General features: G+C 44.0%; 1 protein-coding gene across 1 annotated transcript in view; it reads left to right on the plus strand.

Moving 5' to 3' along the window:
- Nucleotides 1–22,620, plus strand: part of babam2 (BRISC and BRCA1 A complex member 2) — an 86,231-nt gene that overhangs the window by 49,885 nt on the left and 13,726 nt on the right. Inside the window, exons 7-8 of the mRNA XM_083923934.1 lie at nt 5,200–5,309; nt 22,231–22,330. Of these exons, the coding sequence (XP_083780060.1) occupies nt 5,200–5,309; nt 22,231–22,330 (210 nt within the window). The remainder of the gene's footprint in view (nt 1–5,199; nt 5,310–22,230; nt 22,331–22,620) is intronic.

A 22,620-nucleotide genomic window follows, 5' to 3' on the forward strand; every position in this document is an offset into this window, starting at 1 on the left:
AGCTGCTCGCCTAGGAGCTGGACACGTCCTTGCACAACAGCCCTGCTGTCAGTCAAGTCTCCCCATTACGGCGGGCATGACATTTAAAGTTGGGCGAAGAAGGCGGACAAAGTGCCCTTACCTCCTCCCTACTAGCCCTGCAGTAGAGCCCCTATATAGTATTTGCGGATGAGTGTGTTTGTGTGTGTTGTGACTTTGGCCAGACTTGGTCTGGCATAAGGACAGCTGTCACATCTCCAACCTGTCACATGCAACACAGAGGAGATGCCAGAGGCCAGGGCATCAGGAGACACAAGGACGGACACAAGGAAAAGGGTTTGTGCGTTTGTGTGTACGTGCGTGTTCTTGCACCGATGTGTCTGAAAGAGTAAAGAGGATGGAAGACGCGGGGTGGTGGCCACGTGAAAGGGTTTGACTCGGAGGCACCCCCTGACCTTGGATGTCCAAGTGTGCACACTCTTTGCCCGCTTTATAAATCCAGTCCTTGAGCAGTTGAGTCACATCCCCCAAAGGCATGTAGTAAATACTGCTTTGACGTCCAACCTCCACCCCTGCAGGACTCCCTCCTCGTCTTGCAGTCCTCTGACCGAGACCATTTCAGTGCTCATTACTTACCAATGAAGAAGTCTCTTCATTAAGGCCCGCCCGTAGCCTGTGGAGCCAAAGCTTTTTTAAATGTCCATTCTCGAGCCTCAACTCTTTGCAAAAGCAAGCAGCAGTTGCCCCCAAGTGTATTTGGTTAAAAGTGCTTAAGATACATGTATGTGTGCTCAGAAACATCAATGGGCATTCGGGGGCTTTTATTTCATTACAGAGGGAAGAGCTCTTCTGTTTCAGTGTAAGTAATGGTTTCAAGGCAGGCAGGTTTAAAGGTCAACTTTTGTTCTCGTTAAGCTACCTTCTCACAACATCCTGTATAAATCTGAAAAGTTTTGGGACGAGTAAATGAAGAGGATTTTTTAAATGCCTTTAAATTACAGAGGCACTGCGAGGACAACACTTCAGCACACTGTGTATTCCACAACCAGAACCAGCTGTCGAGTCAAGCGTTTGTGTTGCTGTTCTGAGTGCACCGAGACAGAAATCTGGTGTTCATCTGCAGCCCTGGCTCTGAAAATGAGAAACAAACAAAGCGGCTTGGACCGAGTCACTTGAGCAAGAGCTCACTTGAGGCAGTGGTATGTTGTGATTATATCACAGGTGAGGGGCGTCGCTCCGCCCGGCGCAAAGCAGAGGAGCGACAACCCTCTTAGCTGTGATATAATCACAACATACCACTGCATGGGGTGAGCTATTGCTTTTATAAAACGGTCATGAAGTCTGGAAATAAGAAAGTTACAGTGCGTAATGTTGACAGTGAAATAGGCCCTCCTGTCTGTGCATATGAGGCGGTTGCTATGGGACAGACTGTTTATTTACATTGGTTTGTATGTTAACTACGGAAGCCCTAAGCGGACATTCATTACATACATTTTATTTCTTCCGTTTTCTCATGATAACGAGATAATTTCCCTCCGTTTTCTCGTGAGAGATAATGAATGAAGCGTGATAGGCCTGAGATTCCCATCCCTCCTGACGTGTCAAGCCTCATAAAGACTTCTCATATCTTAAAGAACACTACAGACAACTCTGACACTGGTGATTTCAGTTGGTTATTTACTGTTATGCAATTAAACTGTAATCTGTATATTTATGGGCACATTGTAAAACTCCTCCCTGTACTGGTATTCATGTTGTTGTAATATAATATCGTTGACAATAAAGTTTGTTTTAAAAAAAACTAGTTAATTGAAGACATCAGGCTCATCTGCGCCTCTGATAAAGCGGAAGCTTTCCTAACGTCTTCTTCGAGGACGCACACTAAAGTGAACATTATCACCCGAATAGTCTTCACACAGTTGATTTGTTGGATCAGGTGTGTTGTTGCTTGGTTGGAATGAAAACCTGCAGCCACAGCGTCCCTTTACTGGATCACTTTGACACCCCTGCGGAGTCTAGACTCCTATTCTTCTTTAAATTATCTTAGCCTCATACACTGGAAGAGATTCCCTGTCTGACAGTGTACGTTACTTCCTTGTTATACATAAAGGTGAGGTAAAGTTTGAAGTACAACTTATCATAACTAAACTTGGCACAACGTATACGTATCTATGAGGTGTCAGCTCCTTTGCATATCACATTTATTTAGAATGGCAAAGTCTAAAAGTTACAGGGTCGGCCTTTATTTTAGGTTTGTTTGTTTCACTGATGCACTATGACTCGTGACAGCTCTTCGCTTTCTGCTGGGATGAGATGAGTCTGAATCATGCCACAAAGAGGCTCTCCCTTCAACGGCGTCCGTAGTCCGACCACGTCGAGGGACGTTCTGTTGCGGTCCCCCCAGAGCCGCCCTATGTTCCTCTTTTGGCCCTCTCACCTTCCTGTTGGTTCTCATCCGTCTGTTTACTCGGTCCCAGTCCGAAGGAAGCATCCATTAAATCACATTTAAAGATGAGAACGGGACTTGACAGCTACAAACTGGAGCAAAACAATCTTTTCCCAAATCCCCGCGCCCCGTATCGCCGCGCCTGTCCCCGTCTGTCCCATATCGTCAGAGGCAGAAGCCGCGAGCGCTGCTGTGGGACAGAGGGCAGCTCTTGTGTACTGATGCGCACTATATTGATGTGAGCTGATGCCATCAGGCAACACTTCTGGATGCCACACACCCCGCTGTCTTTCACTGCCTTCCCTCTACTCTTTGTCTTTACCCCATAATGCATCTGCCACGACAAGGCACACTGCACGATAGTCGGCGGAGCTGCAGCCGATGTTGTGACCGCTGATGTCGGCGTGTGCTGCAGTATAAATGTACTGTGGATACTGTTTATTAGGGTGCACTCACACTGTCCTTCCGCTCCGCGCCCCGGGCTTTAGGGTACTTGTCCCCCCCTCCAGGCCCGTTTGTACTCACACTGCCTGGGCCTCGCGCAAATGCTTCTTGCTGCCTACTTCATCACGCCGTAACACGTCACAGGCATTGATTGACGTCATCGCGCTGCGTCACTTTGTTTCCAAATCTTTCCATAGACCTCGGAGTTTTTGTGCATCTTGTCGACTGTTTTTAAATATTTTCATCGTGGACGGCCAGCTGGCCGCAGTAGCACTCACTCTGGTCAAACGCACTAGGCGAAACCTGTTTTGGCCCGGCGCAGAAGGACAGTGTGAGTGCGCCCTTAATGTCTCTTCTACACTATTCGTATTCCGTGTTGCGTTAACATTGATGTTGTTGCTTTTTATGAATCCATCATGTTTGTCTTTAATTAAACACAATGGTCAAAATCATTAGATTACATGCAGAAAAATTAGTTCCACTCCACTCGGAGGGAAAATGTTCAGTGAAGGAATATCTTTCCCCGCCCACTCAGTGGTGTTTTTCTCAAACCAACGGTCAGTTCGGTTTAGAGATCAGCAGAGTGTGCGTAATAAGTTAATAAGCCTGATCACGTTGGGGGGGGGCAGCCCTGCTGCAAACTGGTTGCGCCTCGCCTCCGTCCATCATGTGTGGTGGTTAGATTCCCTCTCACCACGGCGGGCAGCGATTATAACAAATGGATGAGTTCAAACCATCTGTAAGACATTTGATTAACGCCGCCGAGCCTCTGTCTGGGGGAAGAGAGCCCAGAACGGTACTTGATGTGGAATTGCACTAATGACAGTGCCTGAGAAGTAGCCATGCTCTAGGAAAAACATCACACAATGAGAAATTAGAACCTCGGAGAGACAGACGAGGTTTGCAGCGAGCAGCTCCGGGTGGCCTTTGCATCCGTCTCACACATGATTTGGTTGGCGCTCCCAGTCATCAGCTCAACCGCAGCTGTTGAAGCTAATGCGGCGTGAAACAAAACAGATGTTTCTTCTGGTATCTTTCCTCGTCTCTTCTCAATCTCCTTCAGCATTTTGGGACACAGAAGTGTATCTTAATCCGGTATTGATTCAGGAGGAAAAGGCTCTGCAACATAGATAGCTTATTATTTCTTATCTTTTTTATAAGATACATATTCTAGTAAGTGGCTACATCCATCAACTTTTGAAGTTGAAAAGTGATTTAAACTTTTCAAGTGTGGCTTTGATAAAAAAAGCAGCATGGGGCGGCATAGGTGGAGTCCCTGTGTGGACCATGAATGGAGTGTGGACTGGTGGCTGGAGAGGGGCCAGTTCATCTCCTGGGCACTGCCGAGGTGCTGTTGAGCAAGTCACCGAACCCACAACTGCTCGGGGTGCCGGTCCATTGGCAGCCACCTCGCTCTGACATCTCTCCATTAAATGCATGTATATAGGTCCTGCGTGTGCGTGTGCGTGTGCGTGTGTGCGTGTGCGTGTGCGTGTGCGTGTGCGTGTGCGTGTGCGTGTGCGTGTGCGTGTGTGTGTGTGTGTGTGTGTGTGTGTGTGTGTGTGTGTGTGTGTGTGTGTGTAACCTGAAAAATAATAATAACAGAGTGAAAAAATTGAATTTCCCCTTTGGATTAATAAAGAACTTCTTCTTCTTCTTCTTCTTCTTCTTCTTCTTCTTCTTCTTCTTCTTCTTCTTCTTCTTCTTCTTCTTCTTCTTCTTCTTCTTCTTCTTCTTCTTCTTCTTCTTCTTCTTCTTCTTCTTCTTCTTCTTCTTCTTCTTCTTCTTCTTCTTCTTCTTCTTCTTCTTCTTCTTCTTCTTCTTCTTCTTCTTCTTCTTCTTTAACTGTTCAGCCGCCTCTGTCCTTAGACCCAACCGCCTGTCAACTGCAGGTCCAGAGGAGGTGAAGGGACAGCGGACGCTGAGCTGTCTTCAACTGGCTAATAACAAAAAATTGCCTGAACAAAAGTATTTTGTCACTTTTTTGAAGAAATCCAAATTGTTTTTTTTATTGATTCAAAGATTCTTCAAGTGCCAGGGAAATAAAAAAAACAGACTATGTAAACCAAATAGTGGTGGTAAGGAAATAAAAGCTTATGTGTTCTGTGAAACAGGCGAGTGACAGGTGTCCAGAACTCCGTCTACGCGGATCGGCTTTTAAACGTGTCAACTTCCTACAAACTAGATAGTTTCATGCACTCCCCAGCTTTAACTCTCACAATCCCAAGTGTGGCTATGTGAATGAGTCCCAGCTTCATCTCTATGGTGTTTTGGCTATGAAAAGTGGTTTTACTGAATAACGTTACCAACCCTGGCTTTGTCTTTCTCAGGACACAGCGTTGGACCCTGGAGAAGATGTGGCCCTTCTCTCAGTGAGCTTCGAGGACGCTGAGGCCACCCAAGTCTTCCCTAAGCTCTACCTTTCGCCCAGCATTGAACAGTAAGCACATTGCATCAGAAAATACCTTTTCTATCCTTTCTTTACAAGTATGTTTTGAAGGAGATAGTTACTTGTGTATTCAGTCTGTGACACAGCAAATTTGATTTAGAAGCAAGGGCCCAAAAAACCTTAAAGTTCAACAATGATTCCAAATCAACTGGATTCATCCTCACGTAAATGGATATTATCAACTCTTTCTTTCCATTACAAATACATGAGAGTTTGATGTTATGGACTAATGTGTTGTTTTTACCATTTCGGTCTAAATGAACTTGTGTGATGACACTACAAGACGCTGTTTCTCGTGTCACTTTATCCATAAAATGAGTCTTTCATTAACATATTTCACTATAAAGTTCTATAAAGTACTGCTGTCACGCCACCAAGTACGAGCTATAAACATTGAATGAACCGTCCAGGATTCACTGTTCTTAGATCATTCCTACAGAATCAGAGGACAATGCAAAGGTCTCCAAGTTTGTTGTAGTAGCTCACTAATACTGACGAGATACGTTCAGATTCACAGAGAGGGGCAAAGAAAGGGTCATCCGAAGGTGATGTGGGCCCACTCGCTCTGCTTCTGATTTCGAGGATGCACGATGCAGTCGGCGGATTAGCGCGCGCGTGCTGTGAGTCCGGCGACGTCTTATGTCATTGTGAACAATCCCAGTGTCTGGACTCATCAGTCGGTTCCTCAAAAACAACAAGGGAAGAACAAAAAAATGAGATGGATGACACATGGCGTCTGAGCTAGGGATGACTGGATGTCTGCAGACATCTGGGGTGTTAACAGTACAGAGACTGTGTGTGTGTGTGTGTGTGTGTGTGTGTGTGTGTGTGTGTGTGTGTGTGTGTGTGTGTGTGTGTGTGTGTGTGTGTGTGTGTGTGTGTGTGTGTGTGTGTGTGTGTGTGTGTGTGTGTGTGTGTGTGTGTGTGTGTGTGTGTGTGTGTGTGTGTGTGTGTGTGTGTGTGTGTGTGTGTGTGCGTGCACTGTGAGTGGGTACTTGAGCAGTGTGCGTATTCTCTTTGTTCAAATCCATTTTTTTGTCTGGCTAGATTTAGTGTTTGTGTGCATTTGTCAGTTTACATTCGGGTGTGTGTGGTGTCTGGGTGTTTGAGTGTGTGTTTGGATGCATGCTCGCTTTATTTATTTTTTTAAATCCCAAATGCATGTGTCCGTTTTCATGTGTTTGCGTGCATGCACCAGTATTTGAATAGGCTTTGCTCTCGACACAAAGTCTTTGTAGGTGTGGTTGTAGATAAGATAGAGTGTGTGTGTTTGTGTTTGTGTGTGCGTGTGCGTGTGTGTGTGTATATAGAGCGCCAGGTATGGGCCCACTCTGACCTCAGGGCCCAGCGGTCCGGGCTTTCGTGCTCAGAATAATCTCTGGCTGATGTTTATTTACAAGCACACGCCCCGTCGCACCAGGTTAAGAGACCTCTGCTTCCCTCCCACCCCACCATCACCACTCTTTCTTGCTCGCCCTCTCTCTCTCTCTCTCTCTCTCTCTCTCTCTCTCTCTCTCTCTCTCTCTCTCTCTCTCTCATCACCCTGTCTCACCACGTTCCTATTTCATCCTCATCTTCCACGCTCCTCTCTGACCCCCTCTGTTTTGTCCTTTTCTCTCGTTTTTTTTTCATTTGAACACTAATCAAAACCTTCCTCTCCCCTCTTCTGTCTCCTGCTGTTTTCATCCCATTTTTGCACATTATCTCTCTCTCATTCACTGCGTCTACCCACTTATGTCTCACTCTCCAGTGTAATCACTAAAGCAGATACACGCGCACACACACACACACACAAACGCAGACGCTCCTCCCCTCCAATATGTAAATAATGAACTGTGACAGGACCTTATCCCCATGCAGGGACTGCAACAAAATACCCTAATTACACCACACAAAACAGAGGTCACCTGCATGTCCTACATCATCTTAATTGTTTCTGTGCTGTGTATGTGTAAAAGCATATCTAAGCAATACTCTGAGAGAATGATGTCTCTCCTTTACAAGACACACTAACCACGAACCTTGGGAGGTGTTTCATGTATGTTTTTACCGTAAGTGCTGAATACAAAGATCCAAGCTTTAATATTCATATTTTTCTTGCATGTCCTAAGCATTCTTGGTCCTTTTAATAAAGTTTTAATAAGGATCGTGCTGTTTTGACGGACACCTTCCTGCGCATAAAATCCTCTTTGTAGAAGAGGTTTTCTCCGTAAGCTTTATTATGGTGTTGAAATAGCAGCGTACCTCAGGGTTTAGATATGTGTGTTCATTGCATACGTCTGCATGTTTTATGATGGAGCTGTATGTGTGTGTGTGTGTGTGTGTGTCTTAGAGGAGACTGACCTTACCTCGCTTCCAGACCAGACTGAAGCTGTTGCAGCGGTGTTAGGGGCTCTCCTCCTCTGCCAGTTGCGTGAGGGGAACAGACAGAAGGAGGCTAAAGGCGGTAGAGTGGAGAGCAGGAAGTGGGGAAGCTACAGCGCTGGGAATGGAGAGGGGTGGTTGAGGGCGAAGTGGCGGGGGGTTTGATGAAGGAGGAGAGGCTAGAAAACAAACCCTCCTCATCCGAACCCTCTACGAAACATCTCATAATGCAGAGCCGAGCTCTCATTTACCACCCCCCTTTTCTCCTGCTTAATGTTACCTCTTTTTTTGATTTTTGCACATATGCATATTGAGGCAGCGTATGAATATGCTCTGCTACATGCTTTTTATGCACCTTTTTGTCAGCTGTGTGGGAGTGTGTTAATTCATGACCCAGGGCGAAGATGTGTGTCTTCTTCGCTGTTGTTTGAAGACAAACAGTTAGTTTGTGCACGAGCGCATTCATACCCTATTCATTGTGGGTGCTACTTAATTTAGCATGAGGATGTGTGCGAGCCAGCCTTTCGCTGTGCGCGTGTTCATGTCCTTACTGACCCTTGTTAGCCTTCAGTGTGTGTGGCTGCCCATTGTCTCTGCATTGGATCCAGTGAAGAGGAAGCCTCATTTGTTGCAGTGTTCCTGCACATTCTCTGCTTTTCTAGCGAGCGTTTGATAGACGGCGACATTCAGGAGCTTCACAATATCATATAACGCCAGAAATTCACATGAAAACAGCTTCGGAAATTGTTTAAATCAGTTCTCAGTTCCTGAAATGGTGAATAGCTGTGGACAGCTACAGAAATTGGCTCAGCTTTTGTTTTGGCACCACTGGATTTCAGTGTTGGTACAGGCTGTCATATCAACTACATCTATTCAGTGTCAGAATGTTCTGAGGTTCTTTATGTTTGCAGTCTTTTCGTCATTCTAGCTTTAAATCAATCATCGTGTAAATTCCTTCCTTTTCTTTGACTTTATTCGTATCCTCCGTCTGTCCACACATCTATTCTACCTTTCTACGCTCTCTTATGCCCTATACGGCTGTTTTGTCTGTGTACAGTTTTTAAAGTTGGAATCCTTAAGATTTCTCTCCTGCTTGATTTGGTGACACGCTAATAAAGGCAAATAATAATAATAATAATAATAACAATAATTAATTTATCTTTAACCGCTTGTCCCTGTCTGGGTCGCGGGGGGCTGGAGCCGATCCGAGCTGACATCGGGTCCACCCTGGACAGGACGCCAGTCTATCACAGGGCACATAGAGACAAACAGAGACAGACAACCACTCACACCTACGGGTGATTTAGAGTCATCAAAGAACCGAACACCTGCACGTCTTTGGACTGTGGGAGGAAACCGGAGAACCCGGAGAGAAAACCCACACAGATAATAATAATAATATAAAAAATTCAAGCTTTGGTTTTGGCACAGGCTGGTGAAACCCTTGGGTACCAAGGTAGCAGCAGCAAGTGCAGATCTATGCCACAGCAAGTACCTGTTGAGAAGCTAATTGGTCATAAATGCAACAGAGGAGCAGCTGCTGTGTATATGTTTGCAGTGAAGCCGAACAAAAGCTTTTATTTTAATCAGTACAGCTGTCTAAACAGGCCGTGTAACGACTCATGTTTCACTGCCACTGTATGCATGTTACTTGGTCTGATCACAAATGCTTATTGGTCTCAGTTCATTTTTTTATTTCCAAAGGGGCGTTGTCAACAGTGCAGAACAATACGATACATCTACAACCAATCAGAGCCAAGACACGTGACCTACGTCCAATCACGGCAACGAAAGGGCGGGGCTTGGTTTCAAAAAAATCAATAGCAGCTGGGTTAAAAACTTTCTCAAATAAAAGCCAAACAGCACAGTAAAATATGTTTAGAAGAAACATATTATGCGAGACCAAGGTGTAGTGGTTAGCACTGTCACCTCACAGCGAGAAGGTTCCAGGTTCGCATCTGTCCGCGGCTGGGGTCCTTCTGTGTGCATGTTCTCCCTGTGTCTGCGTGGGTTTTCTCCGGGTTCTCCGGTTTCCTCCCACAGTCCAAAGACGTGCAGGTGTTAGGTTCATTGATGACTCTAAAATTGCCCGTAGGTGTGAATGGTTGTCTGTCTCTGTTTGTCTCTATGTACCCTGCGATAAACTGGCGTCCTGTCCAGGGTGGACCCCGCCGGGAGAACATGCACACAGAAGGGCCCCAGCCTAATAATAATAATAATATAAAAAACTCAAGCTTTGGTTTGGGCACACGCTGTCACATGTATGTGTCCTGTGATTCTTCCTGTTTGCAATTTATCATTTTATCATTGTGTCAATCGCCGATCATTTATCTATTGTTCGTCCATTCATCACTGCCGTCCTGTCTACCTCACTTTTTTAAATCCACCTTTTCCAGTTTTTAACTCTTGTCTCGTCGGTCGCATCGCTCCGAAACCTCCCCTCCCCTCCTCTTCCCTCTTGTTTTTCACATGTCTGCCGCCTGTCTCTTTTCTCTCCATCTTTCTCCATTTTCCTATCACACTCTCTCCTCTGCTGATCCCTCTGGCTGATCCTCAAAGGGAACCGAGAGAGTGAGTGGGACTTAAAAGAGAGAGAAGAGCTGTGCTCTACCCAGCAAGGTCGTCCCTCGCTCGACTGAAACGCAGCGAGGAGAGGAGAAAAAAAACACAACACACGGGAGAAAAGAGCTTTTCCCTCACTCTCCTTTCTCTTTCCTCCACCTCTCTACTCTTCTCTTTCATCACTCCTGAGTTGTTTGATATCTCACTTTTACTCTCCTTCAGCAGGGGCTCGGATCTAAGAGCTCTGAACGCAAACTCGTAAGCCCCCTGAGCTACAGTGTTTCTACCTCTATTCCTATTCCCTCTTCCTCTCTCTTTCTTGCTCTCTCTCTCTCTTGTTACCTTTTCTTCCCTTGTCTTCAAACACACCATCACTGTAATGTTTTCTGCCCTACAGAGCAGCAAGGGGAAGAAAAAGATGTTGAAATACCCGGACGGACACCCACATTTTTACCAATAATGTACAGCGTACGTAGACGGTTGCCTCGGCTCCTCTCTTTGATGGGACTGTACCACGCTACTTGCTTCTTTTTCTGTATAAATTATTGATTACGAGAAGCCAAATCTCAGCTATTCTCTGGGCTTACAGTTTCACCTGCTTAAGATTCAGTGTTCATGTGTTATATAATGTTTTACGGGCCTTCTAGAAGGAAATATACTGTGAAAGGCACGGTGTTACAGAACAGTCTCTGTGGAAAATGTGTAAGAGGACAGATTTTTTAAAGCAGGTTTACAAAGTGAAGGGGGACCCCTGACCTTTTCTGACCTCCGACAGACACTGAAAAAAATAAAATGTTCTGCCAAAGTCTGTTAATGCTCTGAAAGCTCATCGTCCCACAGAATTCCCATGTCTCCACTCAGCAGTTGAGCGTCAAAGAAGGGTTTTTGCTTGTTGGCTTGCTTCCTACATGTTAAAAAAGGTGAAGTAGTAAAACAAAAGGTGCTACGATGTTAGCGCCTATCATTTTCCCTCCCTCCTCATTTAAACTAGCGGCTGAATGCAAGTGTACTTTCATCACACCAGAAACGAGGACATTCTAGTCTTCCAGAGACAGAGGATCGTTTCGGGAGAGGGTAGTAGTAGTAGGATCACTAGTGTCAAGTGTGTTGGCTTGGATTTATAAACCAAAGAGACCAATTCGTCCAATTCAAGATGTTGGCTTGGGCAGAGATTTTCAGAAGAGGCCGATCAAACGTATCCATGGGATGTGGAATATTTTCATCTCACACCATGCGTCAAACTATTTCTACAGAACCGTAAATGAGAGTATCCTTCCGTGGCTCTGGGCAACACTGCTCATACTCCATTTTTTTTATCATTTCACGGAGCCGTACGCAGCAGGCTGTCCTCTGTGGCCAAACGGGGCGCTGATAAGAGCGGCGAGGCTGAACTGAAACGGCACCATTGTGGGCCGGAATAAACCAAAACGATGATCTGAAAGACGCTAAAATGTTATATAGAAGATAAATATATATCAATGGAAAATAAACACAACAAATAAAAAATATGAAAACAGCTCATTATAGAATGAGAGAGAGGGGGAAATATAAGCTAATCCTAGACTAGACTGCACATTGGTAGAGGCAGAGTGATGAAAATCATGACACGATGACATTTTGCGCATAGAATGTAAAAAAATGGTGGACGACTATCGGACAAAGTTACGACAGAAAAGGCTCTTCTTGGTAGTGATGTAACTTGCTATGGCAAAATCCTCCCTCGATTTAAAGGGCTGGACAGGACTGACGGTGAAACCTGTGCACAGTGGAGTGAAGCTCCTTCCTCAACCTCGCCACAAATCCATTTCCACAACAGTGTTTACATGGTGTTTGAGAAACCAGAGTACGCCCTTAACCCGGTTATAACCAGGTTTTTAAACTGCATGTAAACGCACTGATTGTTGATGTGAAGCGATCACCTAGAGAGAAGACGTGTTACTCTTTTTGAGTTGACTACAGAAACACTCAACTGAGCTCTGCAGCTGATTAACATAGTCATGCTTTCTTTTTCTACAACACAAACAATCTGTGTCTGAGTAGAGACACCAGCACAACAGAGGAGTTTTATTTTGGCCTGCCATCAACTTACGTCTGTCATTTGAACCTCTAAGATGGACGGTCTGCACCGGCTGAAGATCAGAAGTGTCGGATGTTGTGAACACTTTGCTGATGAGACAGAGAGGAGAAATAAAGCATTTGTCACCGTCGCAGTTTAGCACATTTTGCCAACGCGGGTGTCGGAACAGAGTCAGTGCAATCAAATCGTTTTTCACACGCTATATTTTTCGCTCTAATATGCAGTGAAATGCTGGCAGTGATAAAACAGCACAATACAGTAAAGAGAGGATCATATTCTGATCAGCTTCATTTGAACTGATACCGATCCATTGCAATATGCCCGTGTCGGCCCTGATACTGATTCTTAGGTTAGGCTCGGGGACACCTTATCTTTTTCAATTTGTGTTGTTTTTGTTGTCGCTGCAACAATACAATGCTCCTTAGCGTGACTTATTGAGTTCTTATCTGTAATAGTGAGTGATTTGAGTGAGTAGTGAGACTGTGTCGTTGCAGCTGGCATCAGTTTCAGTCAGAGGATTTCACATCTGCAACATTTCTTTTTCAACCTTTACACCTTTTATTTTTATTGTCTTCTCCAACCAGTTTTTAACCAGCCTCCTCGCTCTTTTCATTTTCACTTTACTTCTCGTTTACCTGATTGTACTGAGCCCGAGAGATGAGTTGGATACATCTCTGCTTCCCCCAGAAAACCTGCTGCATGGCATAAAAGAAGCGAGTGGGCACCGTCTCTGCCCCCAAACCAGATTTAGGAGCCCAGAAAAATCAACACAGAGAGACAGTTTTAGGCTGCAGTGCACTAATGTTTGTGTATCTGCATTTGCCTGTAGGTGCCCGTGTGTGTGTGTGTGTGTGTGTGTGTGTGTGTGTGTGTGTGTGTGTGTGTGTGTGTGTGTGTGTGTGTGTGTGTGTGTGTGTGTGTGTGTGTGTGTGTGTGTGTGTGTGTGTGTGTGTGTGTGTGTGTGTGTGTGTGTGTGTGTGTGTGTGTGTGCGCCTGTGTGTGTGTGTGTGTGTGTGTGTGTGTGTGTGTGTGTGTGTGTGTGTGTGTGTGTGTGTGTGTGTGTGTGTGTGTGTGTGTGTGTGTGTGTGTGTGTGTGTGTGTGTGCGTGAGAACGTGCATGCCTGCCTGCCTATGTGTGTGAGCATGTGTGTGTGTGTGCGCGCGGGTGCGGGCGTACGTGAGAACGTGCATGCCTGCCTGCTGATGTGTGTGAGCGTGTGCGTGCGTGCGTGCGTGCGTGCGTGAGAACGTGCATGCCTGCCTGCTGATGTGTGTGAGCATGTGTGTGTGTGCATGTGCCTGTGTGGGTGTACACTTTGTGCGTCCCTTCTCCGGGGTCTGTTGAGGTGTTTTATAGCCTTTGTAAATCTTTGCATTTCGATCCGATATTTTCCAAGGTTTTGTGAATGTCTTGTCACACTCAGAAATTGTCAGTCTGATAAAATAAATTCACCACTAACCTGGCAAACCCACTCAACGGTCTGAGATATCAGTGCAGACGCTTCTCTCAGCCTCAGCGGCTCAGAGCACTCTGCCGCTGCCACTTTCCCCTCCTCCTTGTCTCCGTGAACACTTTTGCATTGTTTTTCTTGTCCGTGTAAAGTGAGTTTTGTGATGCTGCTTTGTTATTGGATGTAAGCTATCCTCGATATGTAGGTCATCTGACAGTTAGAGTACAGTTTGTGTTCATCCCTTATATCTTCTTCGCCCAAGTCACAACGTTAAAGACTGTTGTCGAAGTAGATGTGGCACAATTCACTGATGGCCCTTCCTGTGCCTCCAGTGTCTCAAACTACATATACAACCTCACCTGCAGCACTCAGTTGTGTTCAAAGGGTTAGTAATCCAGCGGTATACAACAGTGGTATCGTCACAACCTGCAGAGGGTCACAGAGCTCGCACGGCCATTAGCGCCCACCCCGCTGCCAAATGCATCATCCACTGCTCGTTGAAGGGGTGATATTGGGAAATAGCAAACTTTGCCCTGTTGCCTAACCTTCTCGTGTACTAGTGAGAGGGTGTAATGGTCGCAACCTGAGGCTCTTATTAATCTGGTTTTATTCAAACGCATGATGAATAGAGAAGGCAAGAAAAACTCAGCACTATAATGTCAGGATGGTCTCCTCATAACGGAAAGGTCGCTGACTCCTATTGCCACAGGCCAAGTGAGCCTTGTCCAGTCACAGAGGAAGAATACAACGTTATTTAGTCCAAGTAGTCAACATGCAGAGTCATATGTGGTCCTCCGAGGACCCTCCGGGCTTTAGGAAATGAAGAAGGCAATCAAAATGGAAATGTTGCTGCTTTGAAACTACATTACAGTTCTTCTTGGCCTTATCTTTCATTTTAGTAATGAATCATGTCTGCCCTCTTTCCAATTGAGCCTTTATCTGCTCTCACGCTGTCACTGCACTGTCATACACACCCTCTCTCACACACACACACACACACACACACACACACACACACACACACACACACACACACACACACAAATAAACAAACATAGCTTCGTCACCATGCACCTGAGTCACGGAGGATAATCTCTTCGGTTGATGAAGTCACACAGGCAGCCCTGTCACTGTACAGCGTGTGTGTGTGTGTTTGTTTACGTGCATGCATGTACCACTGTCTGTCTACTGTAAATATGTCATACAGTAGGTTGCATTGCTCAGAGGGGCTGTGTTAGGCAGCATGTCTGCATGATGACTGCAGTACAGTATGTGTGGGTAGTGTTGAGAGCTATGTCACCAGTGGAGACAGAAGCGGCGACTCTTCAGGGTGCCACTTGGAAAATAAAACACCATTATGTCTAGATTCCGAGCCCGCCCCCACAGGAGATCACTTTAAAGACATTTAAAGCTCATACTGGAAGTCTGATAACATTGGCATATAGACAGTAAGAATATGTATCATGTATATATGTGTATTTAGATGTGTGTAAACATGTAAACACCTACTGAAACAGGGCTTCGGGGTAGGGATCCGGTAAGGTGACTGCAAAGTTGAGCAGGTAACAGCCACAGATTAGACTGACCGATGAAGGAGTAGGTGGAGACAGGAAATGAGTTTATTCTTGGATGCACGCACTCGTGGGTGTTGCGGAGCAGCAAGATCAGGTTGGTTTGTTCGTTGACACCTGTCTAAATAATCTCGCCCAGCCGTGCCAAACAATGACGCGCAACCCTCCGCAGAAGGGCTAGAAGGACGTCAGGTGGTGTGTCAGCGAGCCTTGTGACACCTACAGTACAGCGTTCACTGCAATGTTCTCTCTGCCCATTGTCTGTTTAAAGGGTAACTCCGCTGATTCAACGCATAAAGGTCAGCTACAGTCATGGGAGCCCTACTGACCCAATCTAGAGACGTTAACGACCCACGGTTAACCCATCATTTGAATTTTGACCGATTAATACCAGCAGACACACGGCTGACAACCCCGCAGGTGGTTGCAGTGGAGAAATACAGCTGTGTCTGACTATGCTTCTGGTATTTGCGGTGTGAGGCACATTTGGGGGCTGAATCAGGCTGGCAATTTGCTGCAATGTGTCTGAACACGCGGACCAGGCAGCCAAATTGCCAGCTGTTGTCCAGAGTACAAACACCTTTTGTTTGTTGTGGGAGCTCTGTGAAATTGAGAATGAGCTTTCTTTGTTGTTTTACTGTCCTGTTTAGGAGGACATATGGGATGTGTTTTTTCACTAAACTTACCTTTATTTATGATGATGAGTTGTGCTTCAGGAAGGGAAGCGAAGGCAGAATATTAAGTTTAATACTGAGCTGCAAAATGTAATGTGATATTTGAACACTGCCATGGAAATGTATTTGTCTTGTAAACCCTTGAGGGTTGGGCGCATACACTCTCATCTTATTCATCTAAACCGCATGTTTGATTCCTTTATATCTCATTAATAACACATTCACTTAACTAATATACCTGTTGGGCCACAGCAAAGCAACACAATACATAAATATACATATATATCTTTAAATGTTACAGTTACAGCTAAAAATATCAACAAAAATAGTCAAGATTTTGGTGATTATGTGGTTTATGATGTCGTCCAACAATAAAAACCCTGATGATGCTTATAACATACTCATAACATACTTGTTATGAGTATCTCTTCTTGGGGTTTCAGTTAACTACATATTGTTTACAGAAAACTCGTGTTACAAACGGTGAGTGAAAAAGGTTATTGGTTGCATTATAGGTGATTTAGAATCCAGCATTTCTTTTGAGCTTGACTTACATTAGGGACTAAAAGTCTCTCATCTTATTCATCTAAACCGCATGTTTGATACCTTTATATCTCATTAATAACAACACATTCACTTACCTAACATACCTGTTGGGCCACAGCAGAGCATCACAATACATAAATATACATGTATTGTATATGTATGTATTGTAAACATACATTTTGGAGATTATTTGGTTTATGGTGTTGTCTTTTTCAAGTCCAACAAACTAAAACCCTGATGATGTTGTTAAGACTATCTCTTCTTGGGGTTTCAGTTGACTACATATTGTTAACAGAAAACCTGTGTTACAAACTGAGGGTGTGTAAAAAAGGATATTAGTTGCATTATAGGTTATTTTGACTTACATTAGGGACTAAAAGTTAGAACACTTGTAACACTTTTAAGTCCCCCAACTTTATGGAAGTTGGGTATGCCTTTACGGTTTACACACGTGTGTTCATTAACTGTCACAATCCTGGGTCATCTTTTTGGATTGTCATAAACTGCTCAGATATAGGGTGAAGGTTAGCATATATTACCGTGCAGCCTAATTTAATCCCCCCCTCAGCCTGACCTTGAGATAAGCTTCTCAATATTTGATTCTCTGTTTTGGCACCTAAATGCAATTTATACAGCCTCCTGCAGTAAAACATGGCTCATGTTCAAGAGATATACTCTTCAGTCAGCATTTTTCAGTTGAGGTTGTTGGGTCTGTCCAAGGTGGATGCTGGAAACTTTACTTTCAGTCATGTTTCAGAACAGTGATTCCCAACTGGTGGGTTGAATCCACCCAAACTGAAGTGAGCGACTGAAAAACAAACGTTGTTTACTTCCAAGTCTAGAAAGTTTCAGGAAAAGTTTAAGGCTGCATTCAGGCGCACACAAATGCTGATCTGTCAATTTGCCAAAGAGTTGTCGGGTGGTGGGAGTGGCAAGCGTGGTCCGTTTGCATGATGCCCTGTTGTGTTCTTAGGGCACACTTACACTGTCCTTCCGTACCGCGCCCCGGGCTTTAGGGTACTTGTCCCCCCCTCCAGGCCCGTTTGTACTCACACTACCTGGGCCTCGGCGAATGCTTCTTGCTGCCTATACATCATCACGCCGTAACACGTCACACGCATTGATGACGTCATGGTGATGCGTCGCTTTGTTTACAAATCTTTCCATAGACCTCAGAGTTTTTGTGCGTCTTGTCGACTGTTTTTGAATATTTTCATCGACCAAATCTGCAGTAAACACTCCACCTCCGCATCACACCAACGTGAACCTTTCGCAGCCATTGGTTCAAATATCCGCGCATGGTCCGTCCTTCCTTTTTCTATGTCCCAACAGGCGCACATAAAATGACGTCAGAGCCGCCGTAGGCCTCATGCTCGTTGTCCCACACGTGCGCACGCTCGTGCTCGTACATGTGCAAACACGCTTTACAAAAGCCCACCACTCTGAAAACGAGCCGTGGACGGCCCGCTGTCCGCAGTAAGGCATGGTACGGTTGCACTCACACTGGTCAAACAAACTAGGCTTTACCCGTAAAACCTGTTTTGGCCCGGTACTGAAGGACAGTGTGAGTGTGCCCTTAATCCCCTTAAGTAGCACAAGTAGACTTTATATTTCATTTATCATTTTCCGTCAGATCGTTGTTATGATCTGGACATTTCTGACCATACTTTAAGGCAGCTTCATTTCACAAAGAAAGAGAGAAAGAAAAGAGATGGAGGGACTGAGTAACTGTGCTGGAGCATGTTGCAGGAAACAGTCAACTGTTACACAAGCTCCTGGGAAGTTAAGCGCTTGAGTTTCGCTTTTTAAACCTCATCTTTCACGTTGACTGTACGGGACTCTCACACCGTAGCAAACAGACTACGGTCTAATTGCATTGGCCACCTTAGTGTGAAGGTCCTGGGTTTGAAACCACTGACAAGTCAAATGGATGAGAAGAAATAAACTAAATGGTTGTTATGGTTGCTCTTTATGTGGGCCACAGCCTAATGTCTAAGGGAAATGGATTTGGACCCTAAAACTAGACCAGTAAGGAACCACTGTTGTAAAAATGTTCTAATAGTCAAGTTTTGGATGTTGGAAGAGCTTTTATTTGATACTAGCACAAGACTTTGGTGTCTAGTCAGTCTCTATTCAAATGAGTGTTCAAGAGACAAAAGCATTGAAATCCAAAATGCATCATATTTGTTCACATGCCTGCCATTGACACATGTGAGTGACGAACACACCACATCTATTTTGTGCCTCTGTCCGCATTTCCATCTGAATGATCTGGAGCTATTCTTAGATCCGTGGGAGGATAGATGGGCATCATTTAGATTTTTCATTTTCAAAGGGCTTCTCTCCCCGTCGCTGCAAGCCATTTTCAATCGACCATTTGTTGGTGCAGGGCTAAATGCATAAGCCAATGCTAATTATGTGCACAAAGCCTACTGTAAAAGGATTTTTGACAATGAAAATGGATCCATGACAGTTTGCAAGGCTGCTATGTGAATAAGACCTTATTAATATTCTGTTCATTTTGTAAAAAGACAAATTTAGACTAATGATCTCAAGTTAAAGTTTTGGGATCTGTATGGATGAGCGTGATTCTTATCTTTAGCTGATTTTACTGAATTCAGATAATCAGTAAAAACGATATGAGACAGATAAGCAGCTGATTAGAAACCAGCTGTTTTTTAAACCGAGCAGTATGAGTCATTCTGAAAACACCTCTTCGGCCAGTTGAGACCGAGTCCAGTCACTGTTGACCTTCTCCTGCCCTCTGTTAAGACATCGCTTTCCCATAAACACTTGTGGTTCTTGGTTATGACAGGTGGAGCGCATGATGCTGTGCTCCAACTCCCTCTCCACTACTCCCACAACCTTTCTGTGGAATTTTTACTATTGTGCAATTCTCGACTTCAGTGTAGGTTACTGCCTTTCAGCTCGTAACAATGAGAAAATGTCGAAAATATTTCCATGCATCATGGAAAAAAGCAGTTTCTTTCTGGTTGTGGATGGATTTTGCAGAGCTGTGGACAGTTAGACCGGTACTTGTCTGTGGTGAGACTGTTGATGGCACCAGAATAAGATGGAGAAAACGCTATAATTCAAATGAACTCCCAAAATGCATTAGTCGATAAACATGAATGAGTTTAAAATCAAATCAAATCAAACTTTATTTTAGAGCACATTATAAACTACCAACGGTCGAGTAGCCTAATAGTTTCCAACCATGAAAATCATCTGAATGACAAATCATTTTTGAGACATAATCTGTTAGATTTTCATCTAGTTAATTGGCTTTTTAGTTACTAACTATCAAAGAGGTTTAGGGTTAGGGGTTAGGATTAGGGTTAACGGTTAGAGTTAGGGTTAGGGGTTAGGGTTAGGGTAAGGATTAGGGGTTAGGGTTAGGATTAGGGTGAGCGGTTAGGGTTAAGATTAGGGGTTAGGGTTAGGATTAGGGTGAGCGGTTAGGGATTAGGATTAGGGGTTAGGGTTAGCGGTTAGGGTTAGGATTAGGGTTAGGGTTAGTTAAAACAATGGTGATTGATCATATGACCCACTAATGAGACTGCGTTCACTTGTATTCGGAAAATCGGAAACTTCCATCTTCTTAGTCAGGCTTGTAGTAAAGGCAGACGTATAATAGGAATGCGTGTGTGTGTGCATGCGTGTGTATTTAAGAGGGTAACATATAGAAGACGGACCGTAAATAAAAGTGAATGTGTGTCAATAAAGTTTCTAAAAGAGCAAAGCGACCGGGAATGTGAAGAGATGGAGGCTCTGAAAGAAGAGGCTCGCCTGCAGTTACAGCTTACCGCCAGAGAGGCCGCTAGAACCAACGTATCTCAAATCTTACGGATGACGACTTTAAATATGTACTGGTTGCAGCTTTTAGTTTAGTTCAATTTTGTTAAACATTTAAGATTATTAATGTTATCATTTCACAACTGTACTGGTTAATATTTGTTTTATTCTCCCTCGCGTGTTTTAAAGTAAACATCAGAAGAGAATATGAATATCTAAGTAGGTGTTTTCTGTCGCTGCCCACTCTTAGTCGATAAATCGTTCTTGGTCTCAGTCATTTTTTATTGCTTTTTCATGCTGAATGACCCTTTTTTCCAAGGAACTTATGGTAATCGATGGTTTATACAAGATTTAAAGTGCTGCTTTTACATGATTCTTTGTGGAGGAACTCAGTTCAACACAGCTGACGATTAAATCAACTATTAGTTTGGTCGAAAAGTCTGATCCCTTGTGCACTACGCGACCTAATTATCTATCTTTTACCGTGAGATGTGTTACAATCTGCACCTGGAGCAGTGATGTTAGGGAACACTACACAAACTCAGCAACAGTGTCTTTGCACAGTTGCACCTTGTTTTCAATGTTCTTACTGAACTGTTTGACACAATTCTGATTATTGATTCATCATTGCAACTCTTTATTAAATGCCCTGTTTCCATTAAAAACAACAAGTGTTAGGTGTTTTATCCTGTGTGGGTCTGGTGTCCTCCTGAGTGTGTCATGTATTGTGCGGTGTGTCTTGTCTCTTCTATTTGTATTTTATGTATTTATTTAGTAGTATTTGTATTTTTTCTATTGTTTTTAGCAGGGACTACGGATGCAAATTAGCATCTTTGCTATAATCTGACACTTTTACAGTGATATGTTGTTATCGTTGTTCATTAATGTGCACTGTCCCTAACAAATAAAGGATTGATTGATTGAGTGTTTTCAAAACACTTTCAAAAGCTTGTTTTTTGCCTTGTAAGTCACGTCTCAGAGACATGGGGTGTTTAAAAGACTTAAAACCGCTCTGGGACGATGTGGTTGAATTGGTGAGATCATGACCGCGGTCAGTCACTCCCTGTTGTGTTAAACCTTTTGATACGTTTTTACCATTTTAACATCCTAGCTTTGCTCATCAACTGCAGAACAAGCCCTAGGGGCAGCATCTCTACATGTGATCTTTGACATTTGACATGATGTTACATGATGTAGGCTATTTACATGCATCGTGCATGCTTAACCTGGTAAACGACAGTCATCCACTTCTGCATTGCTTTTAAAATAACGCAACAGCATTTCTTAATGCCCTCCGACTGCCCTCCAACTGCCGACTGAAATAAAAATAGAAAGCAGCGGAAGAAATGCCCATCTATGTGTCTTTAAATGAGCATTAAAAGCCAATAAGCTGTTCCTTAAGACCTTTAACCCGTCCTCAGGGTATTCCCTCTGTTTTTGCCCCAGATCAGAAAAAAATGAGGGAGTGACTACTTCGGTCGGTTAGTCATTAGGGAGCTGCAGCAGCAGATTTCCTGATTAAACAAGCATGCGCTAATCACTAATGGAGCTGTGCTGCTGGATTGAATCAGGAGGATGTCAAAAGAATAACTCAACAAGTGAAGGAGAATGAGGAGGATGCCACAGGCATGAGTCACTCCTTTATTTTTTTAATTCAACAACTTCAGTAGATGGCAGCAAACTAATGTGGTCAGTGTTGCTTTTGTTTTTTCTCTGTGGTTTAAGCACATTTCCATAAAAGCAGGTGGTCACACCAAAGTCTTGATTGTCCTAAACAGAGACCACAGAGAATATGGTGGTATGTATGTTATCTTCTGTGTAATCTAACGATGTATTTACAGGCAATCTGTTGTCTTTTTTTTATTCAATCAGTGCTCTGGGAGGCTCCTCAGCACTTCATATCCCAGCGTTCCCCAGCGGAGGATGCCTAATTGACTATGTCCCTCAAGTGTGCCAGCTACTCACCAACAAGGTAACAATGTTTACTATTACTCATGTTACTTTTACACAGCATCCTTTGTAGAGTTGTTCCAATACCAATCCTGATATCTGAAATACCTCCAATACCCCCCCACCACCACTAAAACAAGTATCAGTATTTGTATCGGTAAGGGAACAATGGTATCATCAACCCTCTCAAATGGTTAAATGTCCTTTGTGTGTTGTGTGTGTGTTGTGTGTCTTCATCACAAAGAAATAATGTCTTTAAAAAGAGGAATGTTGGTCTGCATTATTTCACATTATTTGTAAGCCTTGGTGCAG

Source organism: Echiichthys vipera (assembly GCF_963691815.1).
Source record: "Echiichthys vipera genome assembly, chromosome: 12".
Taxonomy (NCBI): domain Eukaryota; kingdom Metazoa; phylum Chordata; class Actinopteri; order Perciformes; family Trachinidae; genus Echiichthys; species Echiichthys vipera.